The sequence below is a fragment of the Delphinapterus leucas genome, chromosome 3 (genome assembly GCF_059928025.1).
Source record: "Delphinapterus leucas isolate spDelLeu-1000000601 "Yukka" chromosome 3, BTC_Dleu_Yukka2, whole genome shotgun sequence".
NCBI lineage: Eukaryota > Metazoa > Chordata > Mammalia > Artiodactyla > Monodontidae > Delphinapterus > Delphinapterus leucas.
The window spans coordinates 5,712,154-5,732,959 of NC_143131.1; the positions used below are offsets into that span (position 1 = coordinate 5,712,154).

The 20,806-nt window shown below is 39.8% G+C and overlaps 1 protein-coding gene across 1 annotated transcript in view; it reads left to right on the forward strand.

Moving 5' to 3' along the window:
* Positions 1-20,806, forward strand: part of ADAMTS16 (ADAM metallopeptidase with thrombospondin type 1 motif 16) — a 174,462-nt gene that overhangs the window by 23,364 nt on the left and 130,292 nt on the right. The window contains exon 8 of the mRNA XM_089908358.1: positions 3,346-3,671. Within this exon, the coding sequence (XP_089764484.1) occupies positions 3,346-3,671 (326 nt within the window). The remainder of the gene's footprint in view (positions 1-3,345; positions 3,672-20,806) is intronic.

Consider the following 20,806-nt stretch of genomic DNA (forward strand, 5'->3'; position numbering starts at 1 on the left):
AAAATGTCTCCAGACATCCCAAGTGTCTCCTGTGGGCAGGGGTGTGGGGTAGCACTCCCGCTGAGAACCACTGGACTAAATTTTCACCCTTGTGCACCCTCATTCTCAGAAGGGATCGTAACTGGTTACAAGAAGTGGCTTTGCAGTGGTTGGAGCTGGCTTTCTGGGCAGGCTCAGGGCAGTTCTCCAGAACTGATCATTACCTTGTCAGGAATTTTGTGAGCTGGTGTGCTGAAAATCAAAATAGGTAAACTTGGGTGAAATAAATAATATTAAAAGCAAGACTAAAACACTGAAAACTCATCACTTCACAATTCTTTAAGTTTTGAGGTTACGTTTCCTCTTGAGGTTCTTTGTCTGTATTGCCTCTGTATGGTGGAAATACTTTATAATGGTGGGCTACCGTGCAAACCTCTAAACCCCGTGTTCAGTGAGGTCACATGGTAATTGAAATTAGCCATGGTGGGAGTCTTTATACCAGGGAAACTGGCAAATGCCTTCAACCAGGCTACCCCATGACCCCCACCCGTAGCTGGTTGTGAAAAATGTACCAGCACAACACGTGCGTTTCTGTACAACAGGCTTAAAAGTTGTCATTTTGAAAAATAGATATTATATGTCTCCCTACCAATAAAAGATAAAGAGTGTATGCCCTCCAAAGTCAAGGTCATAAAAATGGCCTTTTAATGGTAATCATCTTTTTATGTGCAATAAATCTGCTCACTAGCCAGTGTTTGGAACAGTCCACCTGGTTTGTCCTCATTCCATGGCCTCTGTTGGGATGGAAACAGGCTAGTGTGAGGTGCAGACACTCCCTGAGAGCCCGCAGGTCAAGAAGAAAGTTATTAACACGACCACGTCACACCAGCTTTTCCCCTGAGTCCGGAAGGCCGGGGATGAGGAAGGTGGTTTGGAAAAATGCAAACTAAATGAGCAAGTGCTTTTCACTTTTTTTTAGGAGTAGCCGGGAACAGACTGTGATCACATACTTGCACCAGGCACATTCATTCCTAATTTGTTTCCCCCTATGTTTTTTTTATCATTGCATAGAATTTAAGCAAATTTATTTTACTTTCTCATTGTCCTAAGTAAAGTATGAAGTGATCCCAGTGTATTTTGCCTTGGCAGACACGAGTGCCCCGCTTTGACATGTATTTCCAAGGCTGGTTGTCGAGTTGCCAGCCAGAACCTGCTTCCTGTCTAATTTGCATGGGCCACAGCTCACCAGGTACCTGCACTGGGCATGTGGGGCAGGCCTGTGGGCCCAGGAGGGGCCCTTTGAACTGAGGAAACAGGAAGCCTGGGCTCAAACAGGCCATCGCTAAGCTTTTGGTTATCCTGTCGCCTGATGGGTTGGCAGCCGGGCCTCTGACTCTCACCTTGCCGTGGGCCTCAGCCCAGGGGACTCTGGACGGTGCCTTTCCATCTCTGGCCTTCTCTGTCTCTCCCAAAGCCAAACACATGCCTTTTAGGACCATCCCTTGGCTGCCACCCTCTCTGTTCCAGTGTAACCTTTCAGATGCCTGCCAGGATGGCCCAGGGACATGTGGGCAAGTACCTATACCAAAAGAGTTCTGGTTGTGAAGAAAAATTACTTTTTCCAGAAAAAAATAATTTACCTGAGTACAGTTCACTTATGACCAAATAGCACTTCTGTAGGACGCTGTTTTATTTTATCTCATAGCTCCAAGAAGCATGTCCAATTCATGCTAAAGGCCTGGTTATTAAGTATCTAACAGAAAAGTCTCCCGAGAGCATATATTGGCAATAAAAGGGGAATATATATAATTTCTTAGGATGTTAGAATCATGATGAGAATATGAGAATCAGGTCTTGTCATACACGTAAGAGGAAGTTGCATTTTGAATCGTTAGGGACTTTCCACCTCAGTGTAGGGCTAGCCCTCTGGGGCTTGGGTCTGACATCCATTTCAAAGACATCTCAGAGGAAGCTTGGAGAAAGCCTGACATCCTATTGCCCTGTTATTTTCTGGTGTTTAGACAAAATGCAGGCTAGGAAGCCAGCCCTCTCCAAAGGTCCATCGCTGGCATGCAGATGGAGACACTCACAAGATATGTTTAAATATTTGAAAGGTAGAAGCCAAGCTAAGAGATTGTTAACTAAAATATTTTGTAGCCTCTGCTTTGACAAATCTACCTTCGCATGATCTAAAAGTCCAGGTTCAAGTTTAGAACATGGCAGTGCAATAAGATCCTACCTCTGGCATGAAGCCCACCCCTAGGTCTCTAGTCCACGTCTGTCCTGCCCTCCCAGAAACAACCTCTCCCTGACCTCTGGATGGCAGAGTTGATGTGTTAATGGTGGGAATGAAAGGAAGAATCCCTGTCAAAGCAATGAAAAATACATGATGCTAGAAGGGAAGACACCTCTTTGGAGAAGACAGTTATGATATTCGAGAAAGGCAGGTGAGGGCCACCGCCCAGGATTCTGGTGGAGTTACAGATGTTTTCTCCATACTTTGCACAGAGAAGGGAATGACACAAATGCTCCCCAATGCAAAACTATAAGACAGTCTGTGACAGAAGCCTGGCAGATCATATGGGTGCCCCAAATCTGTTAGCTCCTTGGGGTTTTCTTGACTTTTTAAAAATAAATCGTTTATTTGAATACATTTTTGCCTGGTATAATACAAATTAGAATTGGAAGAAGAGTGTGGTGCATGTCTTTGAACAACCTTGAAGTGTGAAATGCCAAGAAGCCAGGCCAGTCAAAGGCTCAGCAGTGGTTTTCATTTGGAGAAAAGACACATCTGAGCATCTACCATACCTGCATTCTGCCTTTTCTGCTGTAGTTCAGTGATTTAATAATTAACTATTTAAAAATTAAATGCCGAAGAATGTCCATCGTATTTGTATTTTTAACTGTTTTCTGAAAACTGATCAGTATTTTTAAGCTAAACTTTCTTATCAATAGACTAAAGATGTTGGTAAAAGACAATGTGACTAAAGGAATATTTAAAGCTATAAAAATAATGACATGATAATTACTCTACAGTAATTACTCTGTAATCTGAAAAGCCCATTCTTAGTTTCATTTGCTCTGTAATATGTTTCTCCTTAGAAGTGTCATAGCATTTGCTGGATTGGTAATAACACATTATAGGAACAACAGTGACTTTGCAAAAGGCCCCTTTTAAGATTTTGCCTTTTAACTCCGATTTTATGCTTTCTGTAGTTCGGATTTGAGGCTGGGTGGTCGTGGACGCTTCCTCCATCCTTTTTTCCTGGGTGAAAATACTATCCGGTAGTAAATGACATTCGAAGACTTCCTGATCCTTTTCAGAATTCTGAAATTACTCAGCCACACCCCCTCTCTCACTTTCAGAGTATGACCTGGTGTCTCCCTACGAGGTTGACCACAACGGAGACTACGTGTCCCATGAAATCATGCACCCCCAGAGGAGGAAAAGGGCGCTGGCCCAGCTCGGAGCTGACTCTCTGCACCTTCGGCTGAAAGGCTTCAGGCACGACTTCCACCTGGATCTGAAAACTTCCAGCAATCTGGTGGCGCCTGGATTTCTCGTACAGACTTTGGGGAAGGGGGGCACTAAGTCGGTGCAGACTTTCCCACCCGAGGATTTCTGTTTTTATCAAGGCTCGTTACGATCCCACAAAAATTCCTCAGTGGCTCTTTCGACCTGCCAAGGTTTGGTGAGTACAGTTGTTGCCGCCTGTTGTGAGACCGTGGGGGCAGGGATGTAGGGAAGGGAGCAAGTGACAAGATTTGGGCTCCTCCTCCCATTATTGCAGTACAGATTTCTTTGATCTCTCAAAGCAGAAGGAAAATTGCCAAGCAATGCTTTCTAAGATATTCTGGGCGCTTCCTATCCCCAATTTGGAAACAGCATCCAGGTTCCGCCTTCTGTTGTCGTTGGTCTACAACGATTGTGGCAGAGCACTGCAGTTTGAAAACTGTGCGTGAGAACTTACGGACAAGTCTGAAGACTTTGACTTCTTTGGGGATGGTTTTACTCTGACTTACTGGTTACTCTAACTTGTTGGTCACTTACTAGCACTGAAGGAATGTTTTCATCTTGAATAGAACAACAGTGTTCAACTGATTGGCGATGTGCTTGAAAGCACTTTATTTCTGTCATTCTGATGTTGATAATATATTTACAGATTAGAACATTCATTTCAAAAACAGTGGTGAATCCATGTCAGGGCAGTGCTGATCTTATTGGGCTAAAGAATCTATTAGTGCTTTCTTCATTTTCTTAATATCTGACTTAGACATTAAACATCCTTAGATGCTTCAGGTGGTCCCCTTTGCTTGGCTCCCAGAGTGAGGAGCATCTGGCCAAGTTGAGAAGGTATCTAAATCCCTCAGGCTGACCTAAGCTGAAACTTTAATGGCTTACCTTTTACTTTTCTTAGAATATTTCCATAACTTTTGGGAAGGAAATCTTAGTAGATGCTTAGATTCTTGGACACAGATTGATTAGTCAGACACAGATGAGGGAGACATGACATAAGTAGCAGAGTGAAAAGGTGTGGTCCAAACAATAAGGTCTTGATCATGTTAAAGGTTTGGCAAATAGATTTTTGAACATTTGTTACATCTCCAGAAAATGATCTAAGCCTGTCTTATTCCTTTCCCTCTTTGAAAAGAGATAATTCAGACTCTACATCTCATAAGGATTTTGTGTACGTGTATGTGAATACTGGATGCTGAAGGCGCATTCATAACCAATTCCTTAAAATACTAAATATGTGGAAATGCTATGTCCTGTTATTTTTTAAAAAAATATTAACATTCTGCTTTTTAGAGGGAATTCAGTTTGGGCTGGGCTCATATCTACTTTCTTTGGAAAGACTTTTGTTTTGAGAATGGATACAATGGGGAATAGTTAAGGGTGGGGTGGTGGTTATTTGGCACACTTGTTAAGCATAAGGACAGTGTGGTTGATTTCTCCCATGCTGTCTCAACAAAAGTAGATCTTTCTTAATGAAAGAGCTAGAACTCTTCATGTAATGCACTAAAGGGAGATATCTCTTCCTTGGCTTTCTTCAACAAAGGCTTGCTCAGACCAGAAATGGAAGCCATCTGTGTGGTAAGGAGATGTGCCATGCCCTTCAGAGCACTCTTGGATTTGTGGAGACTGAGCAAGGTGCTTTCTTCCCATTAGCCCAGCAGGGATGCAGGCTCGTGGATGCCCCTGGTCTTTGTGAGCCTAAGGCTTCCCAGTGATGGCGTGATGGCTGAGCTATGCCCTGGAGTCTGTCCCATGAATAGAGTTGGCTGACAGCAGCTTGAAATTTCTGGCTCTCTTTGAACTCTATGGGAGTTAACAGCGAAAGTTGTAAATGACAACTACATGAAAGATAAAGAAGTGAAAAGAACAGGAAAAAGACTCCTCTGGATAATAAACACTAGAATGTAATATTTTGGTGACTGCAATAGAAAGCTGTGTGCTTTCACCATGCATCTTCCAAATACATTAATTCCAACTAAAGTGATATTTTTTCTGAAGATGGTCACTACAAACATGACCTCAACTAGACTTATGAGTGTAAGATCCAGGGGCATTTGCCGTATGATAGGACAAATCAAAGGCATTTTAAAGAAGAAAAGGGGAGGATTAAGAAGTCCTGTCTCTTAGCCAGATAATAAAGTTATTGAATGGAAATGCCCCTCAAGTAGTTGCCAAGTCTGTTATTTCTTTCCTGATTGATGGTTACCCCATCTGTCCTCTTTCAGATCTGTTAACACATGAAGAAAAGTAGCATACCTTTTGCATTAGATGACGGTTCCTTTTTTGTTATTATTGTTCTTCTTGGTTCTTTCAGGTTCTAATTAAAGTTCCAGGTAGATCTCAGTTAAGCATTTTTTTAATTTGGTTTCTAGATGACTCAGCTATCTGATGGGAGTCAGAAGTGTGGTTCTAATTTATAGTACATACATATTCTTAGTAAATACATATTCTTAAAGAAGAAAGACAAAACTAAAATGAGCATTTTACTTTGCATCTCTTGTGAATAATGAATGTCATGTGCTTCAGAAGTGTGTCTCACTGGAACCTGTCAAAGTTGCATCCAAAGAGTGTATTGTCTGATGAGACAAGCAGGGAATAGGCAATTTTACTGAAGAGTGATAAAATAAGGACAAATATGGGTGCTAGGAGAACTGAAATGAAGATGCCTCACCCTATCTTGGTGAGAGACAGCAGCATCAGGGTAGGTTTCTGGAGGAAATATTGTCCAAGCCAAATCCTTATTGTAGAATTGGAATGTGATGCTCATGAATGGAGGAGTAACAAGCCATCTCAGGGAAGATTATGGAGACCAGTCAAGCTCATGGAATCCTTGATAACACCATCCATGACTGTTCAGAGATTAATATTTGTATATGAAGCCCAAGTATAGTAAACTAAATAAGGTCTGTAAGCCCTAAAATGACTTCTAGAGTCACTCTGACATTGCCACCAAGTATATTGATTCAAGATATTTCTCATTTTGCTAAATAAGATTAATAAAAAAAAATAGTATCTGTTATACTTATGTCTCTACCAAAATGACATAACAAATCTGTTCTGATTACCAAACACAAGCACATAAACGTGTGTCACACAGCAGGTGCTTTTCAGTACTTGTTAAATAATGGATAGAATTACTGGGTGTCTTACAGTGTAAGAAACAATGATGACAATGACAGTAGCAGAGGGAACAGTAATAAGTTACTGAATGTTATTTGCCAAATACTTGCCTAATAGCTTCCCATTTGTTATCTCACTTAGCCTAATGATAATTCTAAGAGATAGGTACTATTTTTTTAACAGCTTTATTAAGATATAATTTATATATCATAGAGTTTCACCCCTTGAAAATGTATAATTCAGTGTTTTTTTAGTATATTCCCTGACTTCTGCAAACATCACCACAATCTAATCTGAGACATTTACATCACCTCAAAAAAAAAAAAACCCAGTCCAGTCCCTCCCATTTCTCTCAAGCCCTCATCAGTCCTAGGCACCCATTAATCTGTCTTCTTTGCTTATAGATTTCCTAATCTGGCCATTTCTGATAAACGGAAGCATACGATAGGTGGTCTTTTGTGACTAGCCTCTTTCACTTAGTATACTGTGTGTTTAAGGTTCATCCATGTTGTAACATGTTTAAAGATTTCATTATTTTTATTAGTAAATAATAATCCTTTGTATACATATGCCACTTTTTTAATTTTAATGCCTATCAATTGATAGACATTGTTTGTATTTTCTTTGGTTGTGTGAATAACGTTGCTATGAACATTTGTATACAAGTTTTTGTGTAGACATAAGTTTTCATTTTTCTTGAGTATTTACCTAGAAGGGTAGTTAGTGGATCCTATGGAAACTCTAAGCTTAAACTTTTAGGAGATTCTAAACTGTTTTTCACAGTAGCTGCACCATTTTATGTCTACCCAGCAATGTATAAGGGTTCCAGTTTCTCCACATTCCAGACAACACTTGTTCTTGTCCACCTTTTTTTCTTATAGACATCCTAATGGACATAAAGTGGTGTTTCACTGTGGTTTTTATTTACCAGGTAGAGATTATTGGTTGACAATTTTTTTTGTTGTTGTTGTTTTGTTTTGTTTTGTTTTTCCTTCAGCACTTTGAATATACCATCCTACTGCCTTCTGGTTTCCATTGTTTCTGATAAGTAGTCTGCTGTTTATCTCGTAGTTTTGTTATACTTAAAGCATCGTTTTCCTGTTGCTGTTTCCAATGTGTCTTTGTCTTTCAACATTATTACTGTCAAGTGTATAGGTGTAAGTATCTTTGAGTTTATCCTTCTTGGGATTATATGAGCATCCTGAATGTTCATATTAATACTTTTCCTCAATTTGAAAAGTATGTGACCATTGTTTCTTCAAATATGTTTTTCTGCTCCTTTCTCTCTCTCCTCTCCTTTGGTACTCCCACTATTCATATGTCAGTGTGCTTAATGATGTAGCAGGTTTCTCTGAGGTTCCATTCATTTTTCTTCATTCTTTTTCCTCTGTGCTCTTTAGATTGTATAATCTTGATTGACTGATCTGCAAGCTCACTGATTCTCTGCTGGCAGTTCAAATCTACTGTTAAGCTTCTGCAGTAAATTTTTCATTTCAGATATTGCACTTTTCAACTTCAATTTGGTTCTTTTTATAATTTCTCTTATTCTGTATTATATGAAACACTGCTATGAGGCCTTGCTTTAATTCTTTTATATAGTTTCCTTTGGTTCTTTGAACATATTTATAATAGTTGCTTTGGAGTGTTTGTCTACTAAGTTAAAATCTGGGTCCCCTCAGAAGCAGTTTCCATTGCCTCTTTCTTTTCCTGTATATGGGTCACACTTTTCTGTTTCTTTGTGTGTCTCACAATTTTCTTGCTAAATACTAAACATTATAGATAATATATTTTAGCAACCCTAGATACTTTAAGACTGACCACACACCACCACTCCAGTGCTTGTTGCTGCTGTTTTCTTTCTTACTTGTTTAGCGACTAGTTCAGTGAAGTCTGTTTTCCCTGCAGCATGCAGCCTCTAATGTTGCTTCTCAGAGAGTGCAACCTCAGGAATGTGCACGGTCTTTCAGAAAGCCTGTGCTGATCTGCTGCTTCTATTGGTACCACAGCCAGCTGTTACTCTACACTAACTGCTAGGTGATTGCTTTTTTTTTTCCCCCCAGCACACTTGGGCATAGATTGCTCCACAGTCTAATTTGATTATAGAAGATCCTTACAGGATTAGGATGCTGCCAGGTTTTGAGACTACTCCAACACCAGGAGGAATCCTCTTGTCTTTTTCCCTGAGTCTCTCTGCTAAACTTCTAGTCATTGTACTGTTTTGCTCATTGTTATGTGTATCATGGAACAACAACCTTCTCTTAATTGCTTGCAAGTAAGATACCCATTATTTTTGACAATACCATTAGACATGAACTTTCACACACTCTGTTCCAAATATAACCATTCATTTTAAGTGAGCTTCTTGTTCTTAAAGCTTGCTTCTTGCTTCTCTTCCTGGGAAAAATGTGTGTGCCACATTTTGGAGCTGGAACTAGTAGTATGCTTCTCCTCCCAAAGTGACACCCCTACTCTATGAGTGGAGCTCTGGGTGGAAATAGTAGCTCCTGGTCTTCTCTGCTTTTGCTTCCTGGCTTGAAATCTCTACCATACAAATGTTCCTGGTTGGGGATGTTCAGGGATCAATTATTCTCAACCTGCTGAGCCTGGAGTAGAGCTTCCATCTTATAAGCAGGGGCTGCTTAGCACAAGATAAATCAGTTCTTATGGCCATGCCTGTCCAGAATAGAGCTTCTGCAATATAGAACTGAGGGGATAAGAGATGTTGGTGCCTTGTTTCTCCTGACTTGAAAATACAGCCCTAGAATGGGTGTTGGGTGGGATAGGGAGCCCTGTTCTTTTTAGAATATACCTAGAATAGAGCTCTGTCACATTGAGCAGGGGGAAAGGTGAGCATGTGACTAGACCATGCTCAAATGTCACCAAATTTTACCATTCTTTTACAGATTTACTAAATTTAATTAGATAGATGATTTTCCACTTTTTTTATTGGAATATGGGAGGGATAAATCAGAAGCTTTGGATGAACACACACACACTACTGTATATAAGATAGATAACCAAAAAGGACCTACTGTATAGCACAAGGAACTCTACACAATATTCTGTGATAACCTATATGAGGAAAGATTTTCCACTTTTTATGCCCTTAGGACAATTTCCAGAGACTTCAAATGGTGTGTGTGTGTGTGTGTGTGCAATTTTCAGCAGGAAAATGGTTGTTTCACTTGAGAGAGGATCTTCCACATTCCTTACACTGCCATTCTGGAAGTCAGTCTCTGCTAAATGCTATTATTAACATATTTTGCACATCACTGCCCAAAGCTATTTTATTATCCCCATTTTACAGATGATTCCCTAGGTAATTCTTGAAAGAGTGGGATTTTGACCTAAGTTGACTGACTTCAGAAACAACACTTTAAATCACAATACTATTTTGCTTCCCTTGATCATGAGGTCATTGCTGCACTATAGGGACCTACAAGATCATTTATGTGGATTTCCATTGCATCATCCTTGAATACTCTCTAAAGTCTAACGATGTTTGCATTTGGTTTCCACCTCAATACCACCTTCCTCAGTATCAAGCCCTCTCTGAACTTAGTAGGCCCATTTGTAATATATCAGGCCCTTATATTAAAAAAACATGAATTCATTCCATAATCATTTATTTATAGGTTTGTTTTTTTATACCAGACTGTGAGTTCTTGAAGAGACACTGTTTTATTCATCTTTGTATCCCCGAGTTCCTGTTAACACAACCTAGTTCTCTTTTCTCTTGCAATGAATGATTGTATTTCAAATTAACAACCAAAAATACTACATCTTCTCAACCTCTATTTTGAGATATGAATAAACATAAAATTCATTTTATAATTCATTTCATATGATTTCCTTCCGTGACTAATGTCAAATAATCTAAATTGTCTTTTGAAGCACAGTTTATTCAGAAGTGGTCTAATCAATAAGATTTCTGACAAACTATTTTTAAAAACCCCCATTGTCAATACTTTAAATGAGGTTTCTTTGGAAATATTTTCTGTTACATGTAACAGGATTAGATTTTCTTAAAGGATTTCATGCACGTTCTGTACTTGGATTAGTACTTTACCAAAAAAATTAAATAAAGAACAGCATCAAATCTATCATCTGTCCTTGGCACAAAATCTGCCTGAATTTTAGCTCCTCTTGTGTAATTGTTAAGGCATTAATGCAAAGGATACATATCACTTCTCCTAAAATCTAATTATTCTCTTGCTTTCCATACTGTTGGAAAACTTGTAAATGCCACAGTTCTCAGTTCAGTTTGAGAATTCCCTCACTTGGTTGCAGACTTACTTGTGGCCCTGGTTTGAATTGTACTAAGTTTTATTTCCAGATAAAAACTCCAGGGATTCTCTGGAAACTCTAGTCATTGAGAGTTTTCCTAAAGCACCCAATAAATCCTCGGAAACTGTCTGAAATGTTGCCAAGTTTTCAATGGACTTTGAAAAATGTTCTTGAGCCAGGAGAATAAAACAGGAGCAGAAAGGAAGAACCAACACAGGAGATGGCTAGAAGGGCTAATATGAGTTTTAAAAGAAAAGTATCACTGTCTGAGGAGGCCAGTGGTGGCATACCAGTTGAAAATACATCAGGCTTAGGAGACATGCAGGAAAATGGTAGAGAAAATAAGGTTTTTGGATAAAGTATCGCCAAAGTTATTGATTATTAGGAAATTTAAAAGGTGGGTGTGGGGAACTAATTGAAAGTACTGAATCATTACATGAATTTCTGCTAATTACTTAAGAATAAATATAGTATAAATCTTTAAATTGACAAAATGGAATACAGTTCATTATTACAACTAGATCAAAGTAACATTTATGAGATAATATTTTGTACTTGTTATGACCAGATTTTTCTATTAGCTTACCATTAATTGTAAACAGAAATGAGATGATTAGAGAAATTTAGGTATAAAATGTATGGTTTTGTTCCATTTCCCTTATTTTTCAAGTGATGAACCTGAGAATCAAAGAGGTGGAGTGGCTTGGCCAATATTACAAAGTCAAGTGGAGTTTAGGAAGGTCTAAGGATGTATGTCTTTAGGTTCTCTGTCCTGTGATATTTTCACTGAAACAAACAGGATGCTATTACTTTTCATTATAGTGAGGGATCAGTTGAAGACTTTAAATGTTGGACTATGTGCCAGAGATTTTAAAGATAAAGCAAGGGAGTCCTTGCTCTGGAGGTGTGGGGCAGGTGGCAGTGGGAAAAGGACAGAGTGGCAGGCTTCCTTCTGGTTAGTGTTTAGTGTTCCTGATGCCCTTTGTTGGGAATCACATGTTTCCACTGTATGGCAGCTCTCGTATGGACAGTCTCTATGGCCAATAAAATATTTGCTGTGAGGGTCATCGGAATGGTGTTTATCTCAACAACCAGTATGACCAGGATTTTCTCCAAGGCCAAGATTAGCCTGAGAACAGCCATGTGATCCCCTTCAAGGGGCAGGAATGTGATTCCTGTGGCCAATTCCTCTGGGGGATGACTCAAGTCTAGGATTTTCCAAAGGACAAGGATACTGAAACCTACATTTTCGAGAGTGACTGTTTAAGAGAAAGTCCAGGCCAGAGAGAGTACAAGAGGAGCCCAGATGAAACCAGACTCTTAAAAGCACGATCCTGCCTTTCCTGAGGCTCAACCAGAGCAGTCTGTATCTGCTTAACACACAGGTAACATTTTTCTTCTTAAATATCACTTTCACCACGAGGACCTCCCTGATCCACCCCCATCTAAAATCACCTACTCTTCCCCCTCCACACATACTTCCTATCCCCTTCCCTATCATATCTGTATTAATCATAGCCCAGTTAGGAAACAGAAACCATACAAATTAATTGAAAAGAGAGAATTAATACAATGCATTAAGTAGGTATTAAAGAACTGAAACAAGAAAAAGAAAATACCCAGATATAACAGGGTAGCAAGTGCAGGAAGCTGCTACTGGACCTGGAGCTGAGGGACTGAGGGAAGAAGTTGGGACTATTAAAATTTAAATGCTTGGAGCTGGGCTCAAACCCCTGAGTAGGAGGAGCTGGCCAACTGGTGCCAGGGCTGGGAGGGGCAACTTGCTGCTGGTTTTTTAAGTAACCTGTAAACTGCAGTCAGCGGCTGTTACTAGAATTAACTGCCACTGCCAGGATGAAGCCAGGCTGACAGGAACAGGAAGTAGACAGGAAGTCCATGTTGGGCACACAGGAAGTTCACAAGCCCCCGGGGCAGACAGGAAGTTCACAGGGTGCAGACAGGAAGTCCATAAATACCAGGCAGGAAGTCTATAAGGAGCAGATAGGAAGTGCACAAGTCCACAGGGGGCAGGCAGGAACAAGTTCTTCCACCTTCTTTGAAATCAGATTTGTAGAGTTCCAGACCCAGTATCTCAAAGCAGAGTTTAAAACAGGAGTTTAGAACTGAGAATGGTTTCCTAATACCAAGCAGGCTATCTATGCTAAATATTGAGAGTATAGCAGGGATTTATGTCTGACTTTTTCTTGCTTTGTCCCCAGCACTTTCAATAATGCCTGACACATATTAAAGCCCGCAATAAAAATGTATTCAATGAACAAATTACTTTTTTAATGGAGAAACTGGAATTCTGGTGCTTTGCAAAAATAATTTGCACAGCCACTGGTCTGAAGGAGTGGAGGGGAGGAGAAACGAAAAGCTGAAATAGTAGGGACATCCCAGCCTTAACTAGGGAAAGGGTTAGACCTCAAGAAATAGACCTCACCAGGCCTGGTGGCAGGTTTATTCCTGTGAGGAGATAGAGCTGTCAGACCCATGCATGCAGACATTCCTCCCCTATGATGGACTATTCTTGCCGTTTTTCCTCCCTTGATTAAAATTAAGTCCCATGTGTAGCTTTCCTGGAGGGAGAAGCAGCACAGCATTTCCTCAGTAGGCTTGGAAGTGGTATTTCATGACTTATTACACAGGAATAAACTGGCATTCAGAGGCTCATGTGTGCGTATGTGCGTGTGTTCAGTGTCTGTGAGTTTGGTTACTCTAAACCACTCCTGAAGGAGACATTGGAGTAGCATCATCTGTAGGCTGAGGCCAAGCTCTGTATCCGAGTGAATTTTTACACTCTGGATCTTCTCTTTGCTCATTCTGGATGACAGCCATCCTCAGTAATCTCACCCCTACTCTCAGGTTCCCTGAGCCTCAAAACTCAACTGGAAGCCACTATTTGGATTTGTTCTTCTGTCTATATTCCAGTCCCCATTTATTCCAAGTATGTGTCATTTTTACTAATTTTGATTCCTTTGTCTAATGACAACATTCATCCTTTGTCCTCTATTGCACATATTTTTCACTGCTCAAGGATTTGTCTTTATTTTTTAAAGAAGAACAACATGTATTTTAAAGACATTAAATTAAGTAAATCCAGTATTTTTAATTAGTAGCAAAATCAGTGCTAATTTCATATTCTCTATTTCGGTGAAATTATAGGAAAACTAAATAAAATTATCTCATTTGAAATATTACAATCTAAAGAAATGTAGGCAGGATTCTTTTTTTTTTTTTGTATAGTTAGTTTACAGTAAATAGGTGTATCTAGTAAGGCATGCACTGTCAATACATGAAAAGCTACCAGTTACAAAACAAAAATTAAACTGAGACAAAACTAAAAACAACAACAACAAAAACTACACGCTGTTACCAGATTTACAGTTACATTAAAATGATTGGTTGCCTTTAGCTTAAAAATGGCACTAAAATGATAGAAAACTTCAACAGGCAATGACAGATATCCAGTTCTTCCAGTTTTCTCTCATTGAATAGGTATATCTCCATCCCTTAAGACATTAGAAATTTGGAGTAAGACATGTAAAGTAACATGTAGTTTAGGTAATTGGTGATTTCTTTCAGTATGCAAAGCCTGAGAAAAATATTTGCCTTGATGACCTTAGGGTTATTTCATGGTAGTTTAAATTTTCATGTGAATACATTGTATCTTTCTCTCTTAGATGAAAAAGCAAGGGCTATCCCTTAAACGTATTTAAGTTCATGCATGTTGGAAACACTTTGAAAGAAGATTCTTAGTTTTGATTGGGCTTGCAGAAATAGCCAGGGCATCCATGCATGGTAGTTCAAGTTGGACCCTGGGAACTGTGAACAGACATGGGGAAGGAGGGGGTCAGAGACTGTTCCATGAAAGGTGAGGCCACCTATCTGCACTCCTACCCTTCTCCTACTTCCCTCCAGAGAGCAGCCTCATTGGAGGTTGAAAAGCACAGTTCTGATCTTTTCATTTCCTTACTTGTCATGTGCCCATTGCACTCTGGGGAAAGCCCGCATCTTCACTGTGGTTGATGATGCCCTTGGGGTCTGCCCTTGCTTGCAACGTCAGCCTCACGGAGGAAACTCTCCAGGCTTGAGAGGCACCAACTCATTTCTTTCAAGATAAGCCTGAGCTCCTCACACCCTCAAGGCCTTAGCAAATGCTGTTCCTTCTGCTGCCTGGAACACAATTCCCATCCTTCCTCCTCCAGTTATCCATCAGTTGGAAAGACACTCCCATGAGTCATACTTCTTTGCTGCTGCAGACTCCCTAGCAATACACTCATGGCTCACCTTAATTTTCTCTTTGAAAGGAATTATTCTTATTTTGGTTACTAGTTTAGTATTTACCTATCTCTCCCACTAGATAGTCAACATCCTAAGGGTAGCACTAAGGGTCAGGATCCCTTAAGGATCAGAGCACCCGCATTGTTCCTGGCCCTTGGAAGGAACAAGATAGATGAGTGGAGGGGTAGGTGGATGGATGGATGGATGGATGGAGGATCCTAGTTTCAGACACTAGTTGGAGAAAGTTCCTGTTTCCAGAGAGAAGGTGCAGTGACTGTGAAAATCTCTGTCTAGAAATGGCTCTAAGTTGAGTTTGGACAGCATGCATTTCCCAGGCACCACACAGATCCAAGCCTGTCTGTTAAGGCTCTGGGAGTGTATTTCCACAGCAAAGAAGAACAGAGCAAGTGCTGTTCACATTCAAGTAATTTCAGAAAAACCCATCTGCTAGTGAGCACTTTGCAATCCTAACCGTATGAGTAATTTCTCTAATGACAGAGAGTATCTCTAAATAAATTCTAAATAAGAAACATTGCAACATACTTAGGCAAGAAGGTATGTATAATTTATATAAAGTACAATTTAAGAAACTAAATGGCATTCATCCACCTCTTAGCTTCTTATACCTTACTACACGAGCATAAAGACATAGTAATTTCTGTGTCTCAGTTTCTTGGACATAATCTTTATTTATCAATCTTATGACCAGGATGGATTGCCTATTACACATGACAATTTCTGAGAAATGATACTCTTCCCTCCGTGAATCCTTCACAAAAGGTGATGCAGCAAGTCTTTTCTATACTGACTTTCAGCAATGTCAGAAAAGCTGACACTTCTCATAAAATAAGAAAAACATTTACTTTGTTTAAGTTAGTTAGTTAAGATACATTAAATATTAAGAAATTGTTTCATTTAGAAGCAAGCTGGTCAACAGCGTTTTAGAGCAGCTACAATTTAAGGGCTGTGATACTTTTCCAGACCAGCAAGGGAAGGGAAAAGCGTGAACTCTCCACATGTGAAGGAAGATACCTACTCGGACATTCAAATAAGAAACAGAGTAAAATGACTCCTTAAGATAAGCAAATGGGAAATTGAATGAAAAACATAGCCTTTGGAATCACACAAATCTTGTTCAAATCTAACTTCTCTTACTACTAGCCAAAACGTTCACTGCTATCCTTCAGTTTCCTTAGTTTGTAGATAACCTTGGCCTCACAAGGTCACATGAGGATTGGGTGAGCTGACATATATATGAAAGACCTTAGCACAGGACTCCTAGTAGGAGCTGAGCAAGTATCTGTTCTCCTCAACAACCCCCATTACTAAACTATGAAATGTAGATTAAAACCTAACTAGAAGGTGACTGCACACATTGTCATGCAATCAAATTCAAGTGAAGTTAAAGAACCCAGAGGTGGACTTCCCTGGTGGCACAGTAGTTAAGAATCCGCCTGCCAATGCAGGGGACCGCAATGAGAAGCCCGTGCACTGCAGCAAAGAGTAGCCCCCGCTCACCACAACTAGAGAAAGCCGGTGCGCAGCAACGAAGACCCAATGCAACCAAAAATAAATAAATAAATAAGTGATGTGTGATCACTACACGCTTATTAAAAAAAAAAAAAAGAAGAAGAAGAAGAACCCAGAGGTGGAGTTCCACTGACCTTCAGAGAAAGAAGACCTGCAGATGAGATGGCGATAGGATTAGAATACTTTGATATTTACACTAAAACCTTTTGGGTGATTTATTGAAAGCACTTAGGATGATTAAAATACATATCATTTAAGCAGGCAATTTAAAATACGAGGGACTGTTTATGTACTTTTTAGAAGCATTGCTTATGCCCACACATTTGAAAGAAAGTTGTCCATTCCCAACACCTGGGAGATTACTTTGTGCTTACAGGGTATCATAAATGAGAAAAGTGCCCAGAATAGCTGACATCTTGGCTTTGTATTCCCCCTGCAGCAGCCAAAGGAGCTATAAACCTTGTTTTATTTGCAGAGATTATCTCTAACTGAAGCTGGGGGAGTTTTGACTATTCCCTTTGCAGGTCATCATTAGGTAATAAAATAAAGAGTGATGGATTGCAGAATAATAAGCCAAAAGAGAAGCTAGGATATTTTATAACACCAGTCTATGTCTAGATGAAATGTACAAGTATGTGTAGAAGACTTTGGAGAATAAACAGTAAATGTTTAAACATGTAAGGGCTGTGCTGTGTAAGCACAGCATATGTGGAAACAGAAGTCGTTATATGTTTCTTAAGAAGGTCAATAATATAAGCTGGCCTTTTCTTAACCATTTAGTATCATTATTCTGAATTTCTAATATTGACTTGACACATACCATAGTTATGTTTACTACTTCAATACATTTTTGTATTTAATATCAATCATAATTTCCTACCTCTGCCTCCAATAATCCAACATGCTGTCCACTGGAGAGTAGTTTATGGGCTATACATTCTAATAAAATTGAGCTTATTAATCCCCAACACTTTCAAGTGTCCTGTTATTAACCCTCTGAAAAGATATAGCAATACGTGTGTCATACCTTCCTCTACTGGAGGATTAAGAGACACTTTATTTATGAGAATTTTAGAGGAATGACTTATGCCCACATATTTGAAAGGGACCCGCATCTAAAGTCTCAAAATGACTACAACCCCAAGCTGTGGTTGGTGCAGAGGCTTTATGGGACAACAGTTTTCTTTGAAAGCAATGAAAATGCTCTCTACATTGATTTAAAACTTTTAAAACTTAAAGCAAAACAAACCCCAGCTTCACTTCAGGCTTGCATTACACGTGTGCACCAGCAGGGGGAGAATGGGCAAACCCAGCTTTTAGCCTCACCAGAAAGGCTGAGTGCCCCGGGAGCCCTGTGCCTCTATATGTATGAAGGAACACATGTGTTTGAAATGATTTGGCCACTTCTGTCTTAAAATGTGAAGTACACTAGGAAGAATAATTGACAGTTTCACAGATTGCAATTTTTTTTTAATTTTTTTATTTTATTTTATTTTTATTTATTTATTTTTGCCTGCAGTGGGTCTTCGTTGCTGTACATGGGCTTTCTCTAGTTGCGGCGAGGGGGGCTACTCTTCATTGTGGTGCGCGGGCTTCTCATTGCGGTGGCTTTTCTTGTTGCAGAGCACAGACTGTAGGCGCACAGATTTCAGTAGTTGTGACTCACGGGCTCTAGAGCACAGGCTCAGTAGTTGTGGCACGTGGGCTTAGTTGCTCTGCGGCACCTGGTATCTTCCCAGACCAGGGCTCGAACCCATGTGCCCCGCATTGGCAGGCGGATTCTTAACCACTGCGCCACCAGGGAAGTCCCACAGATTGCAATCTAAATGTAAAAATCTCTTAAAATCCCATCATTTAAAATTCAACTGTTGAGTGGCAGTCTTCAGCCTTGTAGATCCTAGTATGTTACCTATATTCATATCCAGCTATGAAGTCCAAGCACATTAATTACATTTTGACATTGTATCATGTTCCCCTGTATAGTTTGCAAATTAATGCTCTCATTTGGCAATTGTTCACGGTTCAGATTTCTCCTTTATCTCGTACACTCTTTGTTTGATCTTGGTTTCAAAGTCAGCCCCAACCAACTTCTCCCTTCTCTGGTTTCAAGCCCTCTCATCTATGCTTTGTCAAAGGTGTGACTGCTCCAGGCTCTGTCAGGGCATGGAGTGGCCATGACACAGCTGTTGTAGAAACGATGCACATGTGCGTAAAGTTGTAGTATCCCTAAGCATAATAGGTAATGTATTCTTATATTTGCCAAACATAGAGACAGATATATCAGAAAACTCTGGTCGCTATTGCCATCATGTTTAGTTGGATGCTGGTTGGAGAATTCCTTTCACGATGAGCTAACTTTCAAAATTCCTGTGGTGTTTTAGTTATCTTCCATTCGCATGTTCTTCCTACTACTTTTTTTTCATATTAATAATATCACATTCCACATTTCCAGCTCTTGCCCAGACGGGTAGCCCCTGGTAATATTGATACTTTTTCTATCATAGGAAAAGCAGACACATTGTTAGGCTTTGACTTGCTTCAATTTGGTGGTTCTTTGGAAATGGTGGTTCCCCTCTTCCCTATAAACAGACAAATGGGGGTTGGGGGACCGTGATGCTTTCATGGAAAGGCTGTTTAACTCACTTTCTTCCTGTTTAACCTACCAAATGCTTTTCTCCAACTCCTAAACCAGAGCTTTGGAGAAAAAAATCTGAACATAATTCAGTGTACCTGGGTACCAATGTGTCACCATTTTGAAAAGGCCTGCTTGCAACCTATGTTCCGTGTTTGGTTGTTATGGAACAAACATATGGTGAATTCTGCTTTTTTACCATAGGAACATGTACAATAAAGTACGTACCAATGATGCAATTTAAATAGTTTCAAATAAAACATGAAAATGCACCATTATAGATAGGGAGGAATATTGATATTGAAGTGAGCACTTATTGTATACCAGGGCAGGCATTTCTGCACTCAGATTCATTGGTGCATTACTTTTGCATTTCATTATATTTACAATATAAGAAGAATCTTTATTTCCATTGTAAATAAGAGAAATATCAGGATCAGGAGGATTTTGTAGCCTGCCCAAATCTGCCATCCTACAAGGGACAGAGCCCAGATTCCAAGCCATGTCCATTGGAACCGAGAATAAATGGTGAGCTTCCCCACTAGCACTCTCCAAGGACATTCTTCCTCTGTCTCTTGGAGTCTAATTGACTGTTTGGGCAGCACAGGAAGAACTTAGATATACAAAACCTGTGTCTTTAATCACTTTGATGTTTGCATGGGGGACAGCTGTACGATTATGCACGACCTCGCTCAGATGGCATGATTCCTCCAGAGAACTTTGGGGGGCTTCTGTGTCCTTTATGGCTCTAGTGCTTACCAGCTCACATGATTATAAGATTTAGTGATGAAAGACCATAAAGACAGACAGACAGGCAGAGAACATATGTTTATAGCATTTTTAATCCAAAACTAATCAAGGAAGGCTACAGAGATTTCAAGTCATAAATAGTGTCTGGTCCCTGTAATTCAGCCTAATTCACAACTATTGGGCCCTGTGCCTTTCTTAAGGATGTGACAGCAGTGTTTCTAACAGCATTATTTCTTTCAGAGTGGTTGAGCTAAAAATGCATGTAGAGAATTGGCGAAAGGGCAGCCTGAGGGTGCACTGTGATCATAGCCGTAACAGGCTGATTGAGAGAAATGAATGTCTCACCTGGAAATAACTAAGAGAACTGGTCCTAGGCATTCTCTTTTTTAATTTCTTGTGTGAAGAAAGAAAAATACATAACTGGTCAGGAATCATCCTTGTCAATGCAATACACACATACATACTCATATATACTGATTTCAAAAAACTGTTCTTCCAGAAATGTTTTAACATTCTGGATTATATTTTTTGGTGGGTTGGGAGGTAACCTGAGCATGAATAACTTCACAGGTCCAAGAATTGCCCTACAGATACCAAGTCTATGATTTGACCAGAGTCATGGAGTTCTTATGTATTGGTCATCTTCTGTGTTTCGTGCTCTTCCCTATATTTCTATCATAATATTTAATCATACTATTTGTGCAATA